This window comes from Nomascus leucogenys, chromosome 18, assembly GCF_006542625.1.
Source record: "Nomascus leucogenys isolate Asia chromosome 18, Asia_NLE_v1, whole genome shotgun sequence".
In the NCBI taxonomy this organism is placed as follows: Eukaryota; Metazoa; Chordata; class Mammalia; order Primates; family Hylobatidae; genus Nomascus; species Nomascus leucogenys.
This window is the reverse complement of record NC_044398.1, coordinates 75184154-75202546: the sequence shown is the minus strand read 5'-3', so window position 1 is coordinate 75202546 and position 18393 is coordinate 75184154. Positions and strand designations below refer to the sequence as shown.

At 36.8% G+C, this 18393-nt stretch overlaps 1 protein-coding gene across 1 annotated transcript in view; it reads right to left on the bottom strand.

Annotated features, from left to right (window-relative positions):
• The window catches only part of CWC27 (CWC27 spliceosome associated cyclophilin), a 253748-nt gene that overhangs the window by 25957 nt on the left and 209398 nt on the right, over positions 1 to 18393 (bottom strand). Inside the window, exon 13 of the mRNA XM_003265985.2 lies at positions 15457 to 15560. Coding sequence (XP_003266033.1) covers positions 15457 to 15560 — 104 coding nt within the window. The remainder of the gene's footprint in view (positions 1 to 15456; positions 15561 to 18393) is intronic.

Below are 18393 nucleotides of genomic sequence, written 5' to 3'. Positions count from 1 at the left end.
TAACTCTGAGGTAGGTATTGTTATTTCTACTTTACAGGTGAAGAAATTGAGGCTTAGAAGTTAGGCTGCTTGCTTAGGTCACTGAGCAGGGATTTGAACCCAGGCATTCTGATTAGACAGCCCACTGTATAATTAGGTAATAATTCAATGTGTGGAATTACAGAGTAGGTTTTGGTTTCAGAACTCTCAGTGGAACAAAAGAATGATTATTTTCGAGTAATTGTACCTCCATGGAATGTACCTCCATGATGGTACACTTCTTTAAAAAAGTGTAGAAAGTGGCCGGGTGCAGTGGCTCACGCCTGTAATCCCAGCACTTTGGGAGGCTGAGACAGGTGGATCATGAGGTCAGGAGATCGAGACCATCCTGGCTAACATGGTGAAACCCCGTCTCTACTAAAAAAAAAAAAAAAAAAAAAAATTAGCCGGGCATGGTGGCAGGCACCTGTAGTCCCAGCTACGTGAGAGGCTGAGGCAGAAGAATGGCATGAACCCAGGAGGCGGAGCTTGCAGTGAGTCGAGATAGCGCCACTGCACTGCAGCCTGGGTGACAGAGCGAGACTGTCTCAAGAAAAAAAAAAAAAGTGTAGAAAGTATTCCAAAGATGAGAATGGGTGATATATGCTGTAACTAGCTCCAGAAGATGAATATTATTTAGAATCAAAGGCCTCTGAAAGTCAAGTTAATTTTTTTCTTCCTTGTCCTAGTGATGAGTACTTCGGGTTAGAATCACTGCTGGTAGAAGGTGGTATTCTGGAAACAGCATGGGCTCACTGGTGTGACAAACAGTCCCACCATTTATTGCCATAGGATCTTGGGCAGATAACCGAATTTTTTTGAATTACAGAGTTCCTCATTTATCACATGGAAATAGTGCTAATTATCTGAAGGAGCTGTGAGAAACAAATCTTCGACAGCTAGTCCCTAAGCTATGAGCCCTATGAGGCTCTTGTGAAGGTAAAATGAGATGAGATAGGATAAAGGTCATAGCAGTGTCTGAAATACAGCACATACAAATATTTGCTTAAAAAATGACTTGGTGGGATCTAGAGTCACCTTCATCTCCTACTACCCGTAGAAGAGTTAGAGTAAAAAAGCATGAAAAGGATATATACTTACTTTAGTTAAGCACAAGTGGTTCCTAGTATGTCGGTTATTCTGTATAATCTTATTAACTAATCTGACTAACTGATAATTGGCCCAAATACCCTTAACAAGTGGTTTTAAAATAAATGAAGGGAACTCACATTAAAGTAATTCTTCAGAAGTGCCAAAATAAAAAAGCTTATGAAATATAAATACAATTTGGGGCAGAGCAAATTTGTTCATTTAAAACCTTTAATTGGTTTCCATTGGTTTTTATTTTATTTTAAGTGTTATTTATTGTTTTTTAGAGACAGGGTCTCTGTCGCCCAGCCTAGAGTGCAGTGGCATGATCATAGCTCACTGTAACCTCAAACTCCTGGGCTCAAGTGATCCTCCGACCTCAGCCTCCTGAGTAGCTAGGATTATAGATGCACACCACCACACCTAGATAATTTTAAAACTGTTTCATAGAGATGGTGTCTTGCTCTGTTGCCCAGGCTGGTCTCAAACTCCTGGGCTCAAGTGGTCCTCCCATCTCAGCCTCTCAAAGTGCTGGGATTACAGGCGTGAGCCACAGCTCCCAGCCTCCATTTGTTTTAATGTAGTGAATTGACCTAAAGACTCAAACTTGAGTTAAACAAACAACAGTAGAATTTAGAAACCTCTTTTTGGTCAGGTAAATATCTAACATGTATTGAAGGGACATTGTAGAGTACTATCCCGAAAAGCCCTGCATTCCTATCTCTGGCAGGTTACTACCCACTACCTCCTACGATATTTGAACCTGAAGTTTCCTCTTAGGTAACAAAAGGATAACAATCTCAAGTTACATAGGAAGGATTAAACCACATCAGCAGAGTTGAGAATCCTAAGTGAATGCAAGGTTTCTTGCCAATGACTGTGAAAGCAGTTCATAATTTACGCCCAATATCTGTTTCTAAGCAGAAACCTTCTTCCTTACAATGATATCTTATCTCACTTGGGATATTATACTATAATAAGTCAATGGGAATGAGTGTCATGTCTAACTTTACTCCACATCCCACACCTCACACATTATTTCCATTAAAAACATTTATTAAATAAATAAGGAATAGTTTTGAAAATATGCAAACTGAGTTAATCTGACCTATATCAATAAACTGAGCCCATAAATACTGTGCTATAGCATTAATGCCATTGAAAGATTTTAGTATCACTAGATAAGTATTCACAGAAAGCTTAAAGATTAATAATTACTCGCCATAGGCTCTACATGTTTTAAATGACATCTTAAAGAAAAAGAAGCATGTTGTTTAGAGTTATTAATTGATAAAGTAGGGTAAGGGTTCTATGACAGCAGCAGTTTAATGAGTACAAAAGGCTCAGTATCTGGACTGTAAGAAAACAGATAATACAATTTACCTATAGGCTGGAAATTAGAGAAAAGTTTCTGAATTAAGGATGACATCTAAACAAATAAAAACTCTAGAGCTCTGATAAAGGCTACATAAAGCATAATTACAGTAACTAGTGAAAATATTACTCTCCAAAAGTTGATGAATGAATATTTGTCTTGCAGTTGATCATTCAGTTGAAATTCTTGGCAAGAAGAACAAGAGGGAGTACTTTATAACTAGTGAATAGAAAACAGATCGACTTCCTTAGAGATTATTTAGCAACAAGCTTTTATAGTAAAATACACTCTCCTTTTGACTCCATGAACTACCAGTATTGCTTTTTTTTTTTTCTCAGACTAACTGAGCCAAATACCTTTTATTAGCTTGATTTAAGCATCAGGTACTAGCCTATTATGCACCATCTGTCAGCTGGGGATCTCTGTACCCCTCCACAGCTCACAGAAATCTAAATCTCTCCAAAGAATTTCTGCTAATTGTCAGCATGTCTCATGATCATCAGGCCTCCTTTGCCTCTTGTGCTCTAGCTTCCTCTGGCCTACACCATGCAAAAATAATTTGAATCTCTGCCATCCTGAGTCTCCAACCAAACAGCACCCACAAGAGCACAACTTTACTGAAGGCTGTTAAGAGATCCTGGAGATAGGTCATGTCAACCACTGCACCTCTCAACACCAATCCCTCCCTTTCTTCTTATCTCAAGATAACAGTTTGGTGATCACCTTTTGTGATTTGAGGATGCTCCTAAGGTACTGTTCTTCAACTTCTCTCTGGTGAACCATATCAAGGCACAGTACTTTTCCCAAGAAATATATTATTCTCTCTAACAGCAATTCATTGCCAACTATTAAGAAATCTTTTTTTAAAGAAAAAAATTATTCATGCTGAGAATTATTCAGTACCATCTAAATGTTTGTTTTTTAAAAAAGGATCTTAACAGAACCTGAAAGAAATGAGATAGCCTACTACATGAGACAATTTGGCATAAGCCAGTTTGAGACAACTCACTAGTTATACAGAAATCTTAAAAGAGGAAAAGCAGAACAGTGCATATGTGAGAATCTCCAAAGGGGTTTGGAAAAATGGTAGTATTGATAAACAACTCTGAGAAGCTGTGGCCCCAAGAGAATGGGATAAAACCCTGCTGCTTTTCACCCTTTCTTTTCTATCCCAGCATGGCTCTGAATGAGGGCACAGTTGCAAAAAGTGCATGGTAGAACAGTGTAACTAAAGATCCAACGTTCTGGCTGGAGGAAGAAAAGGGGAGGCCCATGATAATAGAAGGTATTGAGGAGACTGTAAAGGGAAAAGGGACCCCGTAAAGTCAGTGCATGTGTCAATCTAATGCTAAACTGCATATCAAAGACTCTGAGAACTTAACTAAAAGATAGTCTAGGCTTGGCGTGGTGGCTCATGCCTGTAATCTCAGCACTTTGGGAGGATGAGGTGGGTGGATCATCTGAGGTTAGGAGTTCGAGACCAGCCTGACCAGCATGGAGAAACCCTGTCTCTACTAAAAAATACAAAATTAGCCACACGCGGTGGCACATGCCTGTAATCCCAGCTACTCACGAGGCTGAGGCAGGAGAGTCACTTGAACCCGGGAGGTGGAGGTTGCAGTGAGCCAAGATTGCACCATTGCACTACAGCCTGGGCAACAAGAGTAAAACTCCGTCTCAAAAAAAAAAAAAAAAAAAAAATAGTCTAACAGCCAGGTCCCAGACTGGACAGTGGGTGGCATATACATGGGACAGATACAAATAGCAATGCAAAGGCATTGAGAACAAGACTAAGATTGAAACCAAATCCCACAGAAGGGTGATCAGAACTTCTGGCCTGAACCCAAATGGGTTGTCTGCTATAACATAACATTTTTCATAGGAATTAAATAAGACCCAGAGACTCATAATATTCAAAATGTTTAGGTTACAATAAAAAAAAATTACTTGGCATAAGAGAATCATAAAAATCTTAACTTGCATGGGAAAAGACAATCAACAGATACTAATACTGAGATGACAGGCACTGGAATTATTTGACACAGACTTTTAAACAGTTATTGTAAAAAAGCTGAAAGAAGGGCAAACACTGTTGAAATAAATGAGAAGATAGAAAGCTTCAACATAAAAGTAAATACAAATAAAAGTTTTAGAACTGAAAAATACAATAATCAAAATTTAAAACCCACTGCAAGGGCTCAGTAGCAGAATGGAGGTGACAGAGAACACCAAAGGTCTAAAATTCATGTCACTAGAGTCCTAGAATAGAGAAGAAGGAGTGTGTTGAGGATAAAATAATTTAAGAGATAATGTCTAAAAACCTCCCAAATTTGGTGAAAGACACAAACCTACAGATTCAAGAAGCATAGCCAACATCACACATAGTAAACCCAAAGGAATCTATACCTACTCATGCAAATTACTGCAAGAACAAAAGATGAAAAAATCGTAGAGAAAAATAATGCATTATTTATAAGGAAACAATAATTTGAATGAGTGAAGATTTTCCAAAAGAAACCACGAAGAACAGAATTTGGTGGAACAAACATCTTTAAAGTGATGAAAGAAATGAACTGTTGACCCATAATTCTGTATTCAGTGAAAATATCCCTCAGAAATGCAGGTTAAATAATGACATTCTAAAGTGAAGGAAAACTAAAATAATCTGTGGCCAGCAGATCTGCTCTAAAAATCATCATTCAAGGAAGTTCTTTAGCTAGAAGAGAAATAATACCAGAAGGAAACCGGAAATATCATGAATAAAGAAAGAGTAACATGAATGGTAAATATCTGGGTAAATATAACAGAGTCTTCTCCTGTTGAGTTCCTTAAAATGTGTTTGACAGCTGAGAGCAAAAATTATTAACATTTTTCTGAGGGGATTCTCAATATATGTAGATGTAATATACAAATTGGCTAGAATACAAAGGGAAGAGGTAAAAGGATCTACATACATATAAGAATTCTATATTCTTCTTGAAATGATAAAATATTAACTCTAAATAAACTATGAACAGTTAAAAAAGTATATTGTAATTCCTGTACCAATCAGTGAAACAAAACACTATTCAGATATTGTCAAAAACACAATAGATAAATTAAATGGAAATGCTAAAAAATGCTCAAATAATCCAAAATAATGCAAAAAAGAGGAAACTGAAGAATGAAAAAGGGAGGGCACTTCTGCTTTCACTTCTAACATGTGAAGAGCTTGAAAGTCATCAATTCATCCTTGCAACAAGAAAAACGCTAAACAAACTGGAAAAAAAATGATTTTTTTTTAGATGCATTAGAGACTTGAGGTCACAGGGTAAAGTGCCACCCCCAAATCTGGAAATACAGGCAACTACAGAGCATCATTTTCCAGATCAGCTTACCTGGAACAAATGTTATGGGAGCCATAAACTGGTAGGAATGCTTAAGTGGTAATTTTAATGAACTGCAGGAAGCTGAGTGTGGATTAGCATGACAGTAAGAAACTCCTGGGGGCCCAGTCCAAGGGGGCTCTGATAAAACAAAAAGCACCAGGTCTAGATGGGTTCACTGATGAATTTTACTGAACATTTAAGAAAGAAATTATACCAGTTCTTTGCAAACTCTTCTAGAAGACAGAAGCAAAGGGAACACTTTCTTACTCTATGAAGTCAGCATTATCCTAATACAAAAACCAAACAAAGGGATTAGAAGAAGAGAAAACCACAAACCATTATCTTTCAAGAGCATAGATTCAAATATCCTCAACAAAATATCAGAAAATCAAATTCAACAATGTATAAAAAGAATTATATACCATGACCAAGTGGGATTTATCCCAGGTACACAAAGCTGGTTCAACACACTGGTAAGGATGTGAAATAATATTAGTTCTTATTTGTTGCTGGTGGGAATGTAAAATGGTAGAGACACTTTGGAAGACAGTTTGGCAGTTTCTTACAAAACTAAATGTATCCTTGCAATCCAGTATTTGCTTTTTGATATCTACTCAAATGAGTTGAAAACTTATGTTTTCATGTTCCACATGGCTGGGGAGGCCTCAGGAAACTTACAATCATGTTGGAGGGGAAGGCAAACAGGTCCTTCTTTATTGTGGTGGCAGGAGAGAGAAATGCAAGCAGAAGAAATGTCAGCCACTTATAAAACCATCAGATCTCCTGTGACTCACTCATTACCATGAGAACAGCATGGGGGAAACCATCCCAATGATCCGATCACCTCCACCTGGTCCTGCCCTTGATTATGGGGATTACAATTCAAGGTGAGATTTGGGTGGGAACACAGATCCAAACCATACACTGGTAAAAGACATCTATGAAAAGCCCATACTTAATGGTGAAAGACTGAAGGCTTTTCCTCGAAGACTGGGAACAAAGGAAGAATGTCTACTCACACCATTCCTATTTGTCTTCATACTGGAAGTCTTAGCCAGAGCAGTAGAGCAAAAATAAATAAATGAACAAATACATGTCATACAGAGCAGAAAGAAAGAAATAAAACTGCCTGTATATAAAACAAAAAACAACAAAAAAATCCAAAAGCCTAGAACTAGTAAGTGAGTTTCACAATGTTGCAGGGTACAAGGCCAACCAACAAAAATCCATCATATTTCTGTATAACAATGACAAACAATTGCAAACCAAAATAAAAAAATACTATTTATAACAGCTCCAAAAACAATGAAAGCGTTTTAAATCCAAAAACACATGTGTAGGGTATTGCTAACAACTATAAAATGCTGATGAAACAAATCAAAGGAGACCTAAATAAATGGAGAGACATAATCATGTTTATGGATTGGAAAACTCAACATAGTAAAGATGTCAATTCTCCTCAGACTGATCAATAAACGTAATGAAATTCAAATAAAAATCTCAGCAGAATTTTTTTTGTAGAAATAGACAAACTGATTCTAAATCTTTTATGGAAAGGGCAAAAGAACTAGAATAGCCAAAGCAATTTTGAAAAAAACAAGAAGAGAACTGGAGGAATCATTTCAAAATTTACCATAAATCTGCTGTAATCAAGAAAATGTGGTATTGGTGAAAGGATAAAGACACAGATTGATGAAACAGAATAGAGTCCAAGAAAAGACCCATATTAATATAGCCAACTGTGTTTGAAAAAATCGCAAAGTCAGTTCAAAGTCTTTTTAACAAATGGTACTGGAATAATTGGACATCCATATGAATAAAGTGAACCTTAACCTAAACTTCATACCTTATACAAAAATGTATTCAAAATGGATAATAGATCTAATTGTAAAATGTAAAACTATAAAATGTTTAAAAGAAAACTTAGGAAAAAATCTGTGTGACTTTAGGTTGGGCAAAGAATTCTTAGACATAACACCAAAAGCATAACGTGTAAAAGAAAATAAATCAATCAACTGGACTTAATCAATATTAAATATTTTTACTCCGTAAAAGGTATTATTGGAGAAAAATCATGTATCTGATAAAGAACTTGCAAATAACATATCCCAAAAAAGACTTGGATGTAGATTATACAGAGAACTCTTGAAACTCAACAATAAGAAAACAAATCCAATTCTCAAATAGGGAAAAGACTTGAACAGACATTTCATCCAAAAGAAAATACAGAAGGCAAGCAAGTACAGGACAGATTAAAAATTACTACCGGATTGCTCATTGTAACAAGTGAAATGATTGAAAGACATTTAAAGAAGTTAATATACCTTCTTTCCATGCCCATTTGTACCTGTTATCCTCCCACCTGCATCTCCAGCTAACCACTGGTAACAGTATGGTATATAGCCAACCATTATTTTCCACGGGACAGATCTTGATGCACATAACATCAACAAATATTTTTTGAAAGCCCATTAGGAACCAGGCACTGGATACAGTACTATGAGGACCAAAAAGCAGATAAATTATTTAACTTCACTGTGCCTCAGTTCTTTCATGTGTAAATAAAGATAATAAATAATACCTACCCCATAGAGTCAAGTGCATGTGAAGCACTCAGAATCAGTAGGACATTATTTTGTGAATTGAAGAGGCTAGGCACAAATATAAGAATGAAAAAAACTAAAGGCCAGGCGTGGTAGCTCACGCTTGTAATCCCAGCACTTTGGGAGGCTGAGGCGGGCAGATCACCTGAGGTCAGGAGTTCGAGACCAGTCTGACCAACATGGTGAAACCCCATCTCTACTAAAAATACAAAAAATTAGCTGGACGTGGTGGTGCGCACCTGTGGTCCTAGCTACTCGGGAGGCTGAGGCACAAGAATCACTTGAACCTGGGGAGGTGCAGGTTGCAGTGAGCCAAGATCTTGTCAGTGGACTCCAGCCCGGGCAACAAGAGCAAAACTCTGTCTCAACAACAACAACAACAACAACAACAACAACAACAACAACAGCAAAAGAATACATTCAAATACTACTTTGTGTGAGAAAAAATTTAGAAAAGTAAACAAGAACATAAAACCAAATGCCATGTCACAGACCACTTCAAAACAGTTAAGGGCCAGAAAAGGGTTGATGGGGAAGCAGTTAGGACTCTGTTGTACCAGGCCTAGGCCAGTGACAACGGGCACATTTATTTCAGAAAGTACCACGTTGCTTCTACTTGAGAACAAGGATCACAAACTGGGACCTGGAAAAAAGCTTCCCAGGACCTATAGATTGGGTCATAATCTGTGATTAAAGAAGGACCATCATTACACACTCAATGACCAGAGATGACTTGTCCCAGTGGTTCTTCAAGCGTGACTCGGGGATCCCTGTGTGTCTGCAAGGTCAAATTTATTTTCGTATGAATACTAAGACACTTGTTTGTCTATTCCATTCTTATCCCCTCATGAGTGTACAGTGGAATTTTTCAGAGAGTACATGAAGTGTGAGATAAAGCAGAGTAAAGCAGAAATGCTCCTATCATGCCAGATTTCAGAGATTTACAAAAAAATGTAAATAACAATGCCACTCATATCACTAAATTTTTTGTTTTGCAGGCATAATTTTTTTTAATAAAAGTATGTTGTTTATAACATACTATTAATAGATATATTCCATATAAACAAAAGCTCTTCGGAGTTCTCAGGAATTTTTAGCAGTGTAAAGCAGTGGCCCCCAACCTTTTTTGGCACCAGGAACCAGTTTTGTGGAAGACAGTTTTTCCATGAATGGGAGTGAGGGGGTGTTGATTTCAGGATGAAACTGTTCTGTTTCAGACCATCAGTCATTAGAGTCTCATAATGAGCATGCGACCTAGATCCCTCACAGGTGTAGTTCACAACAGGGTTTGCACTCCTATGAGAATCTAATGCCGCCGTTGATCTGACAGGAGGTGGAGCTCAGGCAGTAAAGCTCGCTTGCCTGCTGCTTACTGCCTGCTGGGCGGCTCAGTTCCTAACAGGCCATGGACCAGTACCAGTCTGCAGTCTGGGGGTTGGGGACCCCTGGTGTAAAGGGCCCAGAGACCAATAATTTGAGTTCCACTGCCTAATACTAAAGGGTGAAGTTGGCTAAGTTCATTTAGCTAACTTGGGCCTTCATTATTTTCAGTCTCCACCCTTATAGCTGTATTTGTGTTCATCTATATTAAACTGTGCTTGACAATGTCCTGTTTGAATGAAGGGGAAAATAATTGAAATATTCTCCCAATACTTTGGGAGGCCGAAGCGGGAAGATCATTTGAGGCCAGGAGTTCGAGATCAGCCTGGGTAACATAGTGAGATGCTATCTTAAAAAAAAAAAGAAATTAGCCGAGTATGGTGGTGTATGCCTGTGGTCTTAGCTACTTGGGAGGCTGAGGTGGAGGATCACTTGAGACTGGAACTTTGAGGCTGGAGTGAGCTTTGACTGCACCAGTGCACCCCAGCCTGGGCAACAGACTGAGACTCTGTCTCAAAAAAACAAAAATTCATTTGTTGTCATTTTACCCTTCATTCAATACATGACTAAACTATACAAAAATTACAGTATGTATTACATATAAAAGGTGTTGAAAGCTTCACTAGTATAAGCAATGAGATGAAGCTATGTTCTTTCATGGTATCTTATAATGAGGTCTGACTGGGTCTAAAAGTCAATCTCTGTTTTACATCTGTATTATTAAGATTTCACTGTTTTGGATACAGACAGCTGGTACTTGTTGCTTCTGCACTATGCTAACTTCAAAGGAAAGCTTTAAAACTTCTTTAAGCCAAACCTTGGTTCTCAGAACTTCAATCTCTAGCAGATACAAACTGTCTGACTGATGGCTAAAATTGATTTTTAACACTAGCCAAAGTGCAATAATAAAACTGAAAAAAAAATCCATATCCAGAAGTTTTAACCCATACGGTTACCTTAGAAGGAGAATTTTTCAGAACCAAGAACAAGACTATTTGGAGATAAGGCTCCTAAGAAGAGGAGCTAAGTTGAAACTTGTATAGTTTTATGAAAAACAGAAGCAAACCACACTGTGTTTTTATTTTTAAAAAATTTAAGAAGGCAAAGTATTTCTTCTAAAACGTTAATCTCTTTCACTAAGCTCTTTAAGGAATCTTAATTAACTCTTGAGATTCTAATAGCCCTAAAGACAAGTCTTAAATTGTATTTACTTCGGAGTACAAATTAGAATGATATTTTGTGAAAGCCATTTGAAAATATTTAGCAGAAGTCAACACGTGTACTCACTGAGTAAGCAATTCTAGTTTTAGAAATTTATCCTAAGAAAATGGGCAATGACATAGAAACAAGGATATTACAGCATTGTTTAAATATCCAACAACATGGTCAAGTAAATTTGTGGTTCATCATATAGTGGAATATGATGGTCATAATACAAAAGATAAAAATTACATCATAAAATTATACATGATAAGGAGAAGTAGTCACTGCATATTGCTGAGGAAAAAAAGCAAGTTATAAAGCCGTAGTACTATATGATCTAATTTCTGTTTAAAATATGTATGTGCATAGAAATACCTGGACAGATATAAATTAACGTGTATAAAAATATACTTTTACATATTTGATGTAAATAGCATAAATATATAAATTGATATGTATAAATTAACAGTATTTATCTTTGAGTTTGGGATCATAGGTAATTTTCATTTACCTTTTTTGAGCGTGTCTGCATTCTGATTTTTCCACAGTGAACATTTTTTTTTTTTGAGACGGAGTCTCGCTCTGTCAACCAGATGGGTGTGCAGTGGCACGATCTCGGCTCACTGCAACCTCCACCTCTCGGGTTCCAGTGATTCTTGTGCCTCAGCCTCCTGAGTAGCTGGGACTACAGGCACCCGCCACCATGCCCAGCAAATTTTTGTATTTTTAGTAGAGATGGGGTTTCGCCATGTTGGCCAGGCTGGTCTCAAACTCTTGACCTCAGGTGATCCACCCGCCTTGGCCTCCCAAAGTGCTGGGATTACAGGCGTGAGCCACCATGCCTGGCCACAGTGAACATCTTTTAATTATATAATAATCAGTAAAATATTTACTTGAGGCAACCATGCAATTGTTGGTATTTTTCAAATTTTTATAATACTAAATACTGTATGTACTATGGAAGAAAGTGACGGAGGGGAGAGAGAAGAAGAGAAAGAGGGAAGAAGGCAGACAGACCATTATATTGTTTATTATTTTATCTTGTATATGTGCTGTAATGTTTCAAGTTAATCTTAGATTTAAAATCTGGAAAGAAATTTTCAATGAAACATAGTAGTGAAGAGTTAATGTCCATAAGATCGAAGCCTATTCACATAGATTTAATTTTTCTCCTCTCCTTAGAAATGCCAATTTTGTTGTGTAAGCAGCAGGTGGCTATCTTTCTTGAAACTTTTTTGGGAGCTCACCAAGCTTCATCTAACCAAACCCAATTTGGCATATGGACTTCATCCATATGGTCGTATGAATCCCTGGGTAAGTTCCTCCTGCCATATGTCTAATCGGTTTCATAAAATCCATGCTTGAAGAAGGGTTCTATAGCTAAATGAGTCTGTGATACTGTGGGACTAAGGAATATAGTGACAAAGAGACCACTCTACCTGCTAAACTGGAATCTGGTACCATCACTATTACTAAATATTGGCAGTGTATATCTGAACAAAGGAGGAATCCTAGTAATTCTGAGTGAAAAATTTCTATCATGCATTTCAGTTTAGATCTACTAATAACACTTCTTTAAATGCCTCGTTAGACAGTGAAATCTGGGAATAATTTTCAAACACCATACACACTATTTACAATAGAATCATATTTCTTTTCTTTCTCTCCCTCTCCTACTTTTTTTTTTTTTTTGCATAAAAAGTATAATGCTGCTGAATGGTACCCAAATGTCTGTTGTATATACCATGCCAATACAGGAGCTCAGCCAAAAATGCGAATAGAATAGTTTGCCAAGTAAAAGAAAACATAACAAATTGGTAATGGTTTCTATCTTGACAGAAAATGAAAATGATCCCTCAATGTGTGGCCACTCATGCGGACACATAAAAATGTCTTAGAAGCAATCATTTTACCTCAGATAACAGACCCTGACAGTGTAGTACAGCACACTGGCTGACTTTCACTTCTTAGAAAAGTGGCAACCGTGACCTACAAAATAGTCTGGGAACCATGTAATTTATGCATAACACACATGCACATGCCATGCACTCATAATATTTGTTATAAATCATTCTGAATATAAGATTCCTTTCCTGAGAAGAATATACTTTATGAGAGAGGATCTAAATCACCAGAGACTTGAGAAAGCTAAACTGAACAGAAATGATATTGTTGTTTATCAGGTTACAAAATCCAAAGGTCTAAATTGCAATAAAAAGGCATTACATAAGGGCCCTATATATGCTATCTGATTCTGCATAGTGCCTTGAACATGAAAGGTGTTTTTGTTAGATGTTAGATAAAACAAATACCAAAAAAATTCTGGAGGTTCATAGTGTACAGCTCTGACTTTCTCCTTAGGAGACTGCAATTGAAAGCAGAAATGAACCCCCTGAAGACCTGCTAATGGTTCCTTTAACTTGTTTCCCACTTCTTCACCATTTATTTTTTTCTCCCAATGGAGAATTAGCCAACATCATCGACCAGTGATTGTTTTCCCCATGTCCAGTGAGGTTTCCCCATTTTAAACTTTCTAATGAGAATGTTAGACAGAAAATTGATTGTATAATCAAATAACATGAAAACAGGAATGGCACTTTTAAAAATACATCATTGGTATCTGAAGCTAATGAGGAATTCAAAATGAGAGAATACTGAACCAAGGGGCTAGGAAGAACCTTGAGAAGTTAAATGGTCTTGCCAAGTTGAAAGTAAATTTGAATCCTGTGGGTTATGAGTTTCAAATGAAACTTCTGGGGTTTGAATTTGTTGGTGACTTTCCTGTTCAATAAAAAAGGACTTAAATGGCTTATAAAAAGGTTAAAAAAACTTATTGGGCATCAAACTGCTCTTACAAAACACCATCTTGATGAGTTAAGTGTAAATGAATCAGAAACACATGGGTCATATTTCCTTTAAAAATGCATATGGATTCAAAAATAAAGGGAAGAGGACTTGGCAAAACATTTTTTGTGTGGTGGCTGAACCCAAAGCATTTGAAAGAGATTTTGAGACATTCAAGGAATCCCCCCCACAAAAAAAACCCAAAAACCCAAAAGAAAACTAAACTAAGCCTGTCCAGTCATATAAAATAAAAAGTTCTATACAATGTCCATTTAACTCTATGGGTCAATCAACATTCACTGAGCCTTCACCTTTGGCACCAAACTATGGAAGGAGACAGCTTCCACCGTCAAGCAAGTTATTTGTATAAACAAATCTATATAGCTAATAGAAACCTATTAAAAGATATCTAGAATCTTACAAAAACTGGCATCATAACCCACATCATATGAAAGCTATAAATTAATTGAGAAATAGACAAGGGCTTTCAGGGTCCTAGGCTAGATAGGATTCATTCCATTCAAATCATCATGCCCTCAGCCCTTTTGATTAAAGTTATATACAGTTGCAGAGTCTTATGTGTTTGAATGTTTTCTTAATAAGTGTTTTTATGTCTTTTTAAATGTGTGTTCCAGCCCTCCTTCCTCCACCCTCTAGATTTGTGAGTGCTCAACAAATCTTGCTGACTGGTTTCCTGGAGGATGGGAGTGTTGAACAGAGTTTTGAAACAGGGGAGATGCTGTTTGGCAGAGAGAACTGAGGCTATGATTCTGGGTTGGGGTAATGGCACATATGATGGTTCAGAGGCTCCAGAGGGTGAGTCATGTGTAGGGGGTGATACATTGGCTTGCTTGCAGCAATGTGGCTGAGCCAGGGTGTAGTGGGAGGTGGAGGCAGTTAGGTGTGGGGAGGCCTAATACACTGCATGTGAAGTCAACTTGAGGACAGAGGGGTGTGATAAAGAAAAACACAATTTTTATTCCTTTTTTTTTTTTTTTTGCCAGTATAGGATAAAGTTCTAAGCAAAGGATATGTACATGTCATTACTTTATTTCTTATCGGTGTCTTAAAAAGCTGAAAAATATCCAAAGATAAAAATAAAATTAACTATGTATGAGTTGCTAGGCTCCTGTAGATCATAACTTTGAAGAGGAAGTTATTAGGATTATGAAATAGATTACTGAGTTCTAGAATGTTTGTGGGAAAATGTAAGAAATTATTGATTTATTGTCTTCTAAGGTTGTTTTCGAGTTGTTTAATGTGAGTCTCATCTTTTCCACAATATTAGAAAGTTACTTAGAGCTGGGATAGTGTCATATATTTCTTGTGCATTTTTTACTGACTAGCAAAATGCTGGACACATCAAGTGCTCAATAAATGCTTGTTTCTTCAGTGCTTGGTGCATTTATTTATTTTACTTTATATTGAACTGAAATAAAGTCAAAAGTTGCCGAGGTCCTATAATGGTGATGGTAAAGTCTGAAAACAAAAGGATGATATAGTGGAAATGTCCCAGTAGTGTCTCTGCTCTGAGCCTATTTGTTCGTGGTTAATATACAGAAATCAAAGCCCTTACCATCCTTCATCATCTTCTACTTCTGTTTCAGGAATGTCATTTTCAGGCGTTTCAGCAATTGCTTGAGTGAGTTTAGATTTAAACTGGTTCAGCAGTGCAAGGGTCTGAAATAACAATTAGACTGTTAAGTTTTCTGATAAAGATAAATATAATTTTAAAAGAGACGCTTAAGTTTGGTAGAAAAGGAAATATCCTACTTGGATGTAAAACAAAATGTTTGATTTTGAACAAAAAGAACAAAACTACCTTTAGGCTGCAATAGTTACATTAATAAACCTTGACATTGTTCTGTTTGGATTTGCACTGACATTTCCCCTCAGAGATAGGTGACTATTTTCTGATTTGGGAAACAAAAGTTTGCTTATGTAGAAGACAGAAGACTCAACTTTTAAAAATACACATTTGGCTTGGTGCATTGGTTCATGTCCCAGCACTCTGGGAGGCCAAAGTGGGAGGATCTTTTAAGCCCAAGAGTTCAAGACCTCATGACCAGCAGGGGTAATGTAGTGAGGCTCTATCACTACAAAAAGAAAAGAAAAAAAGTCAGATGTGGTGGTGTGCATCTGTAGTCCCAGCTACTATGAAGCCTGAGGCAGGAGGATCCCTTGAGCCTAGGAGTTTCAGGCTGTAGTGACCTATGATTGTGCCACTGCACTCCAGCATGGGTAACAGAGTGAGACTGTCTCTAAATAAATAACATAAAATAAGATAAAATAAAATAAAATAAAATAAAAAATGTATGCTCATTTATAGTTAAGAGTTTAGTGTCTATAAGAAAGAAAGGTAATTCACTAAGTTATGTGAAATCAAAAATAAAAAAATAGTATTGTTTATTTCACAAATTTCCAAAAATATAAAAATATCAATATTGGGAAGGTAGAATGAACATATTAACTGTTGGAAAATAAGTAAATTGGAATATCTTTAGAAAGCTGTTGATACATATTGGAAACTTTAAGATGATCATTCCCCCTGACTGAGTAATTCCAATCCTGGGACGATAGAAAAATAATGTGAAACAGAGAAAATGGCTTACGCACAAGATGTGCACTGCAGCATTACTCATACAAATGGAAAAATGAAAACCTGTTAGATGTCTATCAATAAGAAACTAGATAAATTTAGTAAAAAGCAATAAATATGCTATTTAAAAATTTTATTTTTATTTTTTTGAGACAGAGTCTCGCTGTGAGGCCCAGGCTGGAGTGCAATGGCACGATCTTGGCTCACTGCAACCTCCGCCTCCCAGGTTCAAGCGATTCTCCTACCCCAGACTCCTGAGTAGCTGAGACCACAGGCACATGCCACCACGCCCAGCTAATTTTTTTGTATTTTTAGTAGAGATGGGGTTTCATTATATTGGCCAGGCTGGTCTCCAACTCCTAACCTCAAGTGTTCCACATGCCTCGGCCTCCCAAAGTGTTGGGATTACAGGTGTGAGCCACCGTTCCTGGCCTAAATATGCTACTGTTATTGAAAATTATAAATACGCTATTGTCATTAAAAATTATATACATGAAACATTGCATTCTATTGTTAAGTGAAAGATGAATACAAATATTGTGTTAAGTATATTTTTTTAAAAAGTGTGTGTGTGTAGGGGGAACATTACTGTGAATTCTTGTTTGGCTCCTATGCTCTCTGTGGGCAAGAAGAAGCAAGTGGCTATAATTTTGTAATCACACTGTCTCCTAGATCTTAACAGTCTACTCCAGAATTTGAGCAGACAACAGAAGCTAGAAAAAGGTTTTTCTATTGGACATATTTACGGAGTACATCATTGTGAAATGGGATAAAATACTACCTGTCCGAGAAATCAAGGGCCTAATCAAGATTTTGGTATGTTGAATTCAATACTGAAATCCTCACATTTCATAAGGAAAAAGATGTGTGACAGTTCAACATGTGAATAACTGGTATATTAGAGAGTCACAATACATTCCTAAGCTCCAGAATTTATCTAAAGAGTATCAATAAGATTACAGTTCATGAAAAAGTTAAGTAGGTCTGGGCGATCTAGAACTCAAGCTTAATAAAGACAAATGGTGCCAAAATAACTGCAAGAAAAAGGTGGTTGGTTATTGCTTAAAAAAATGATAGTAAAAAGCATCTTCTACTTTTCTGCAAAATTTAATGCCCACATATTCAACAGCTAAAAATACATGCATTATCATAGCTACTGAATGAGATGAGTTTTGGGGAAAATTTATAAGTTCCTATAGAATATCATCATAGGCATTCTGAGGGCTGCAGAGTATGTTAGCATTTAGATATTTTATCTGTTTTTAGAGTACAGATTATAGAATTAAGCTCTTCCAACAATGTTAACAGATAAAGCATCCCTTGTTTTTAAACCTTATTCATTAAAAATACTCCATTGTTTATTAATTCTTATTGTATTTGCTTATTGATAAGAAAACAGATTACTGTAAAAATATTGAAAAATAGAAGTAAAATAACTGTTATCCCACCACACAGAATAACCACTGTTAATATTTTGGTAAATATACTTTGAGGTAGTATGTGTGTGTGTGTGTATGTGTTTATACATCTGTATCTATATCTAGCTATATCCACTATTGCATAAATGTATCTCTCCACATGCTTATCTCCATATCTATCTATTTAATCTATATGATATGGTCTGGCTGTGTCCCTACCCAAATCTCAACTTGAATTGTATCTCCCAGAATTCCCATTATGGGAGGGACCCGGTGGGAGGTAATTGAATCATGGGGGCCGGTCTTTCCCATGCTATTCTCGTGATAGTGAATAAGTCTCACAAGATCTGATGGGTTTATCAGGGGTTTCCATCTTTTCTTCTTCCTCATTCTGTCTTGCCACCACTATGTAAGAACTGCCTTTCACCCTCTGCCATGATTGTGAGACCTCCTCAGCCAGGTGGAACTGTAAGTCAAATTAAACCTCCTTTTTTTC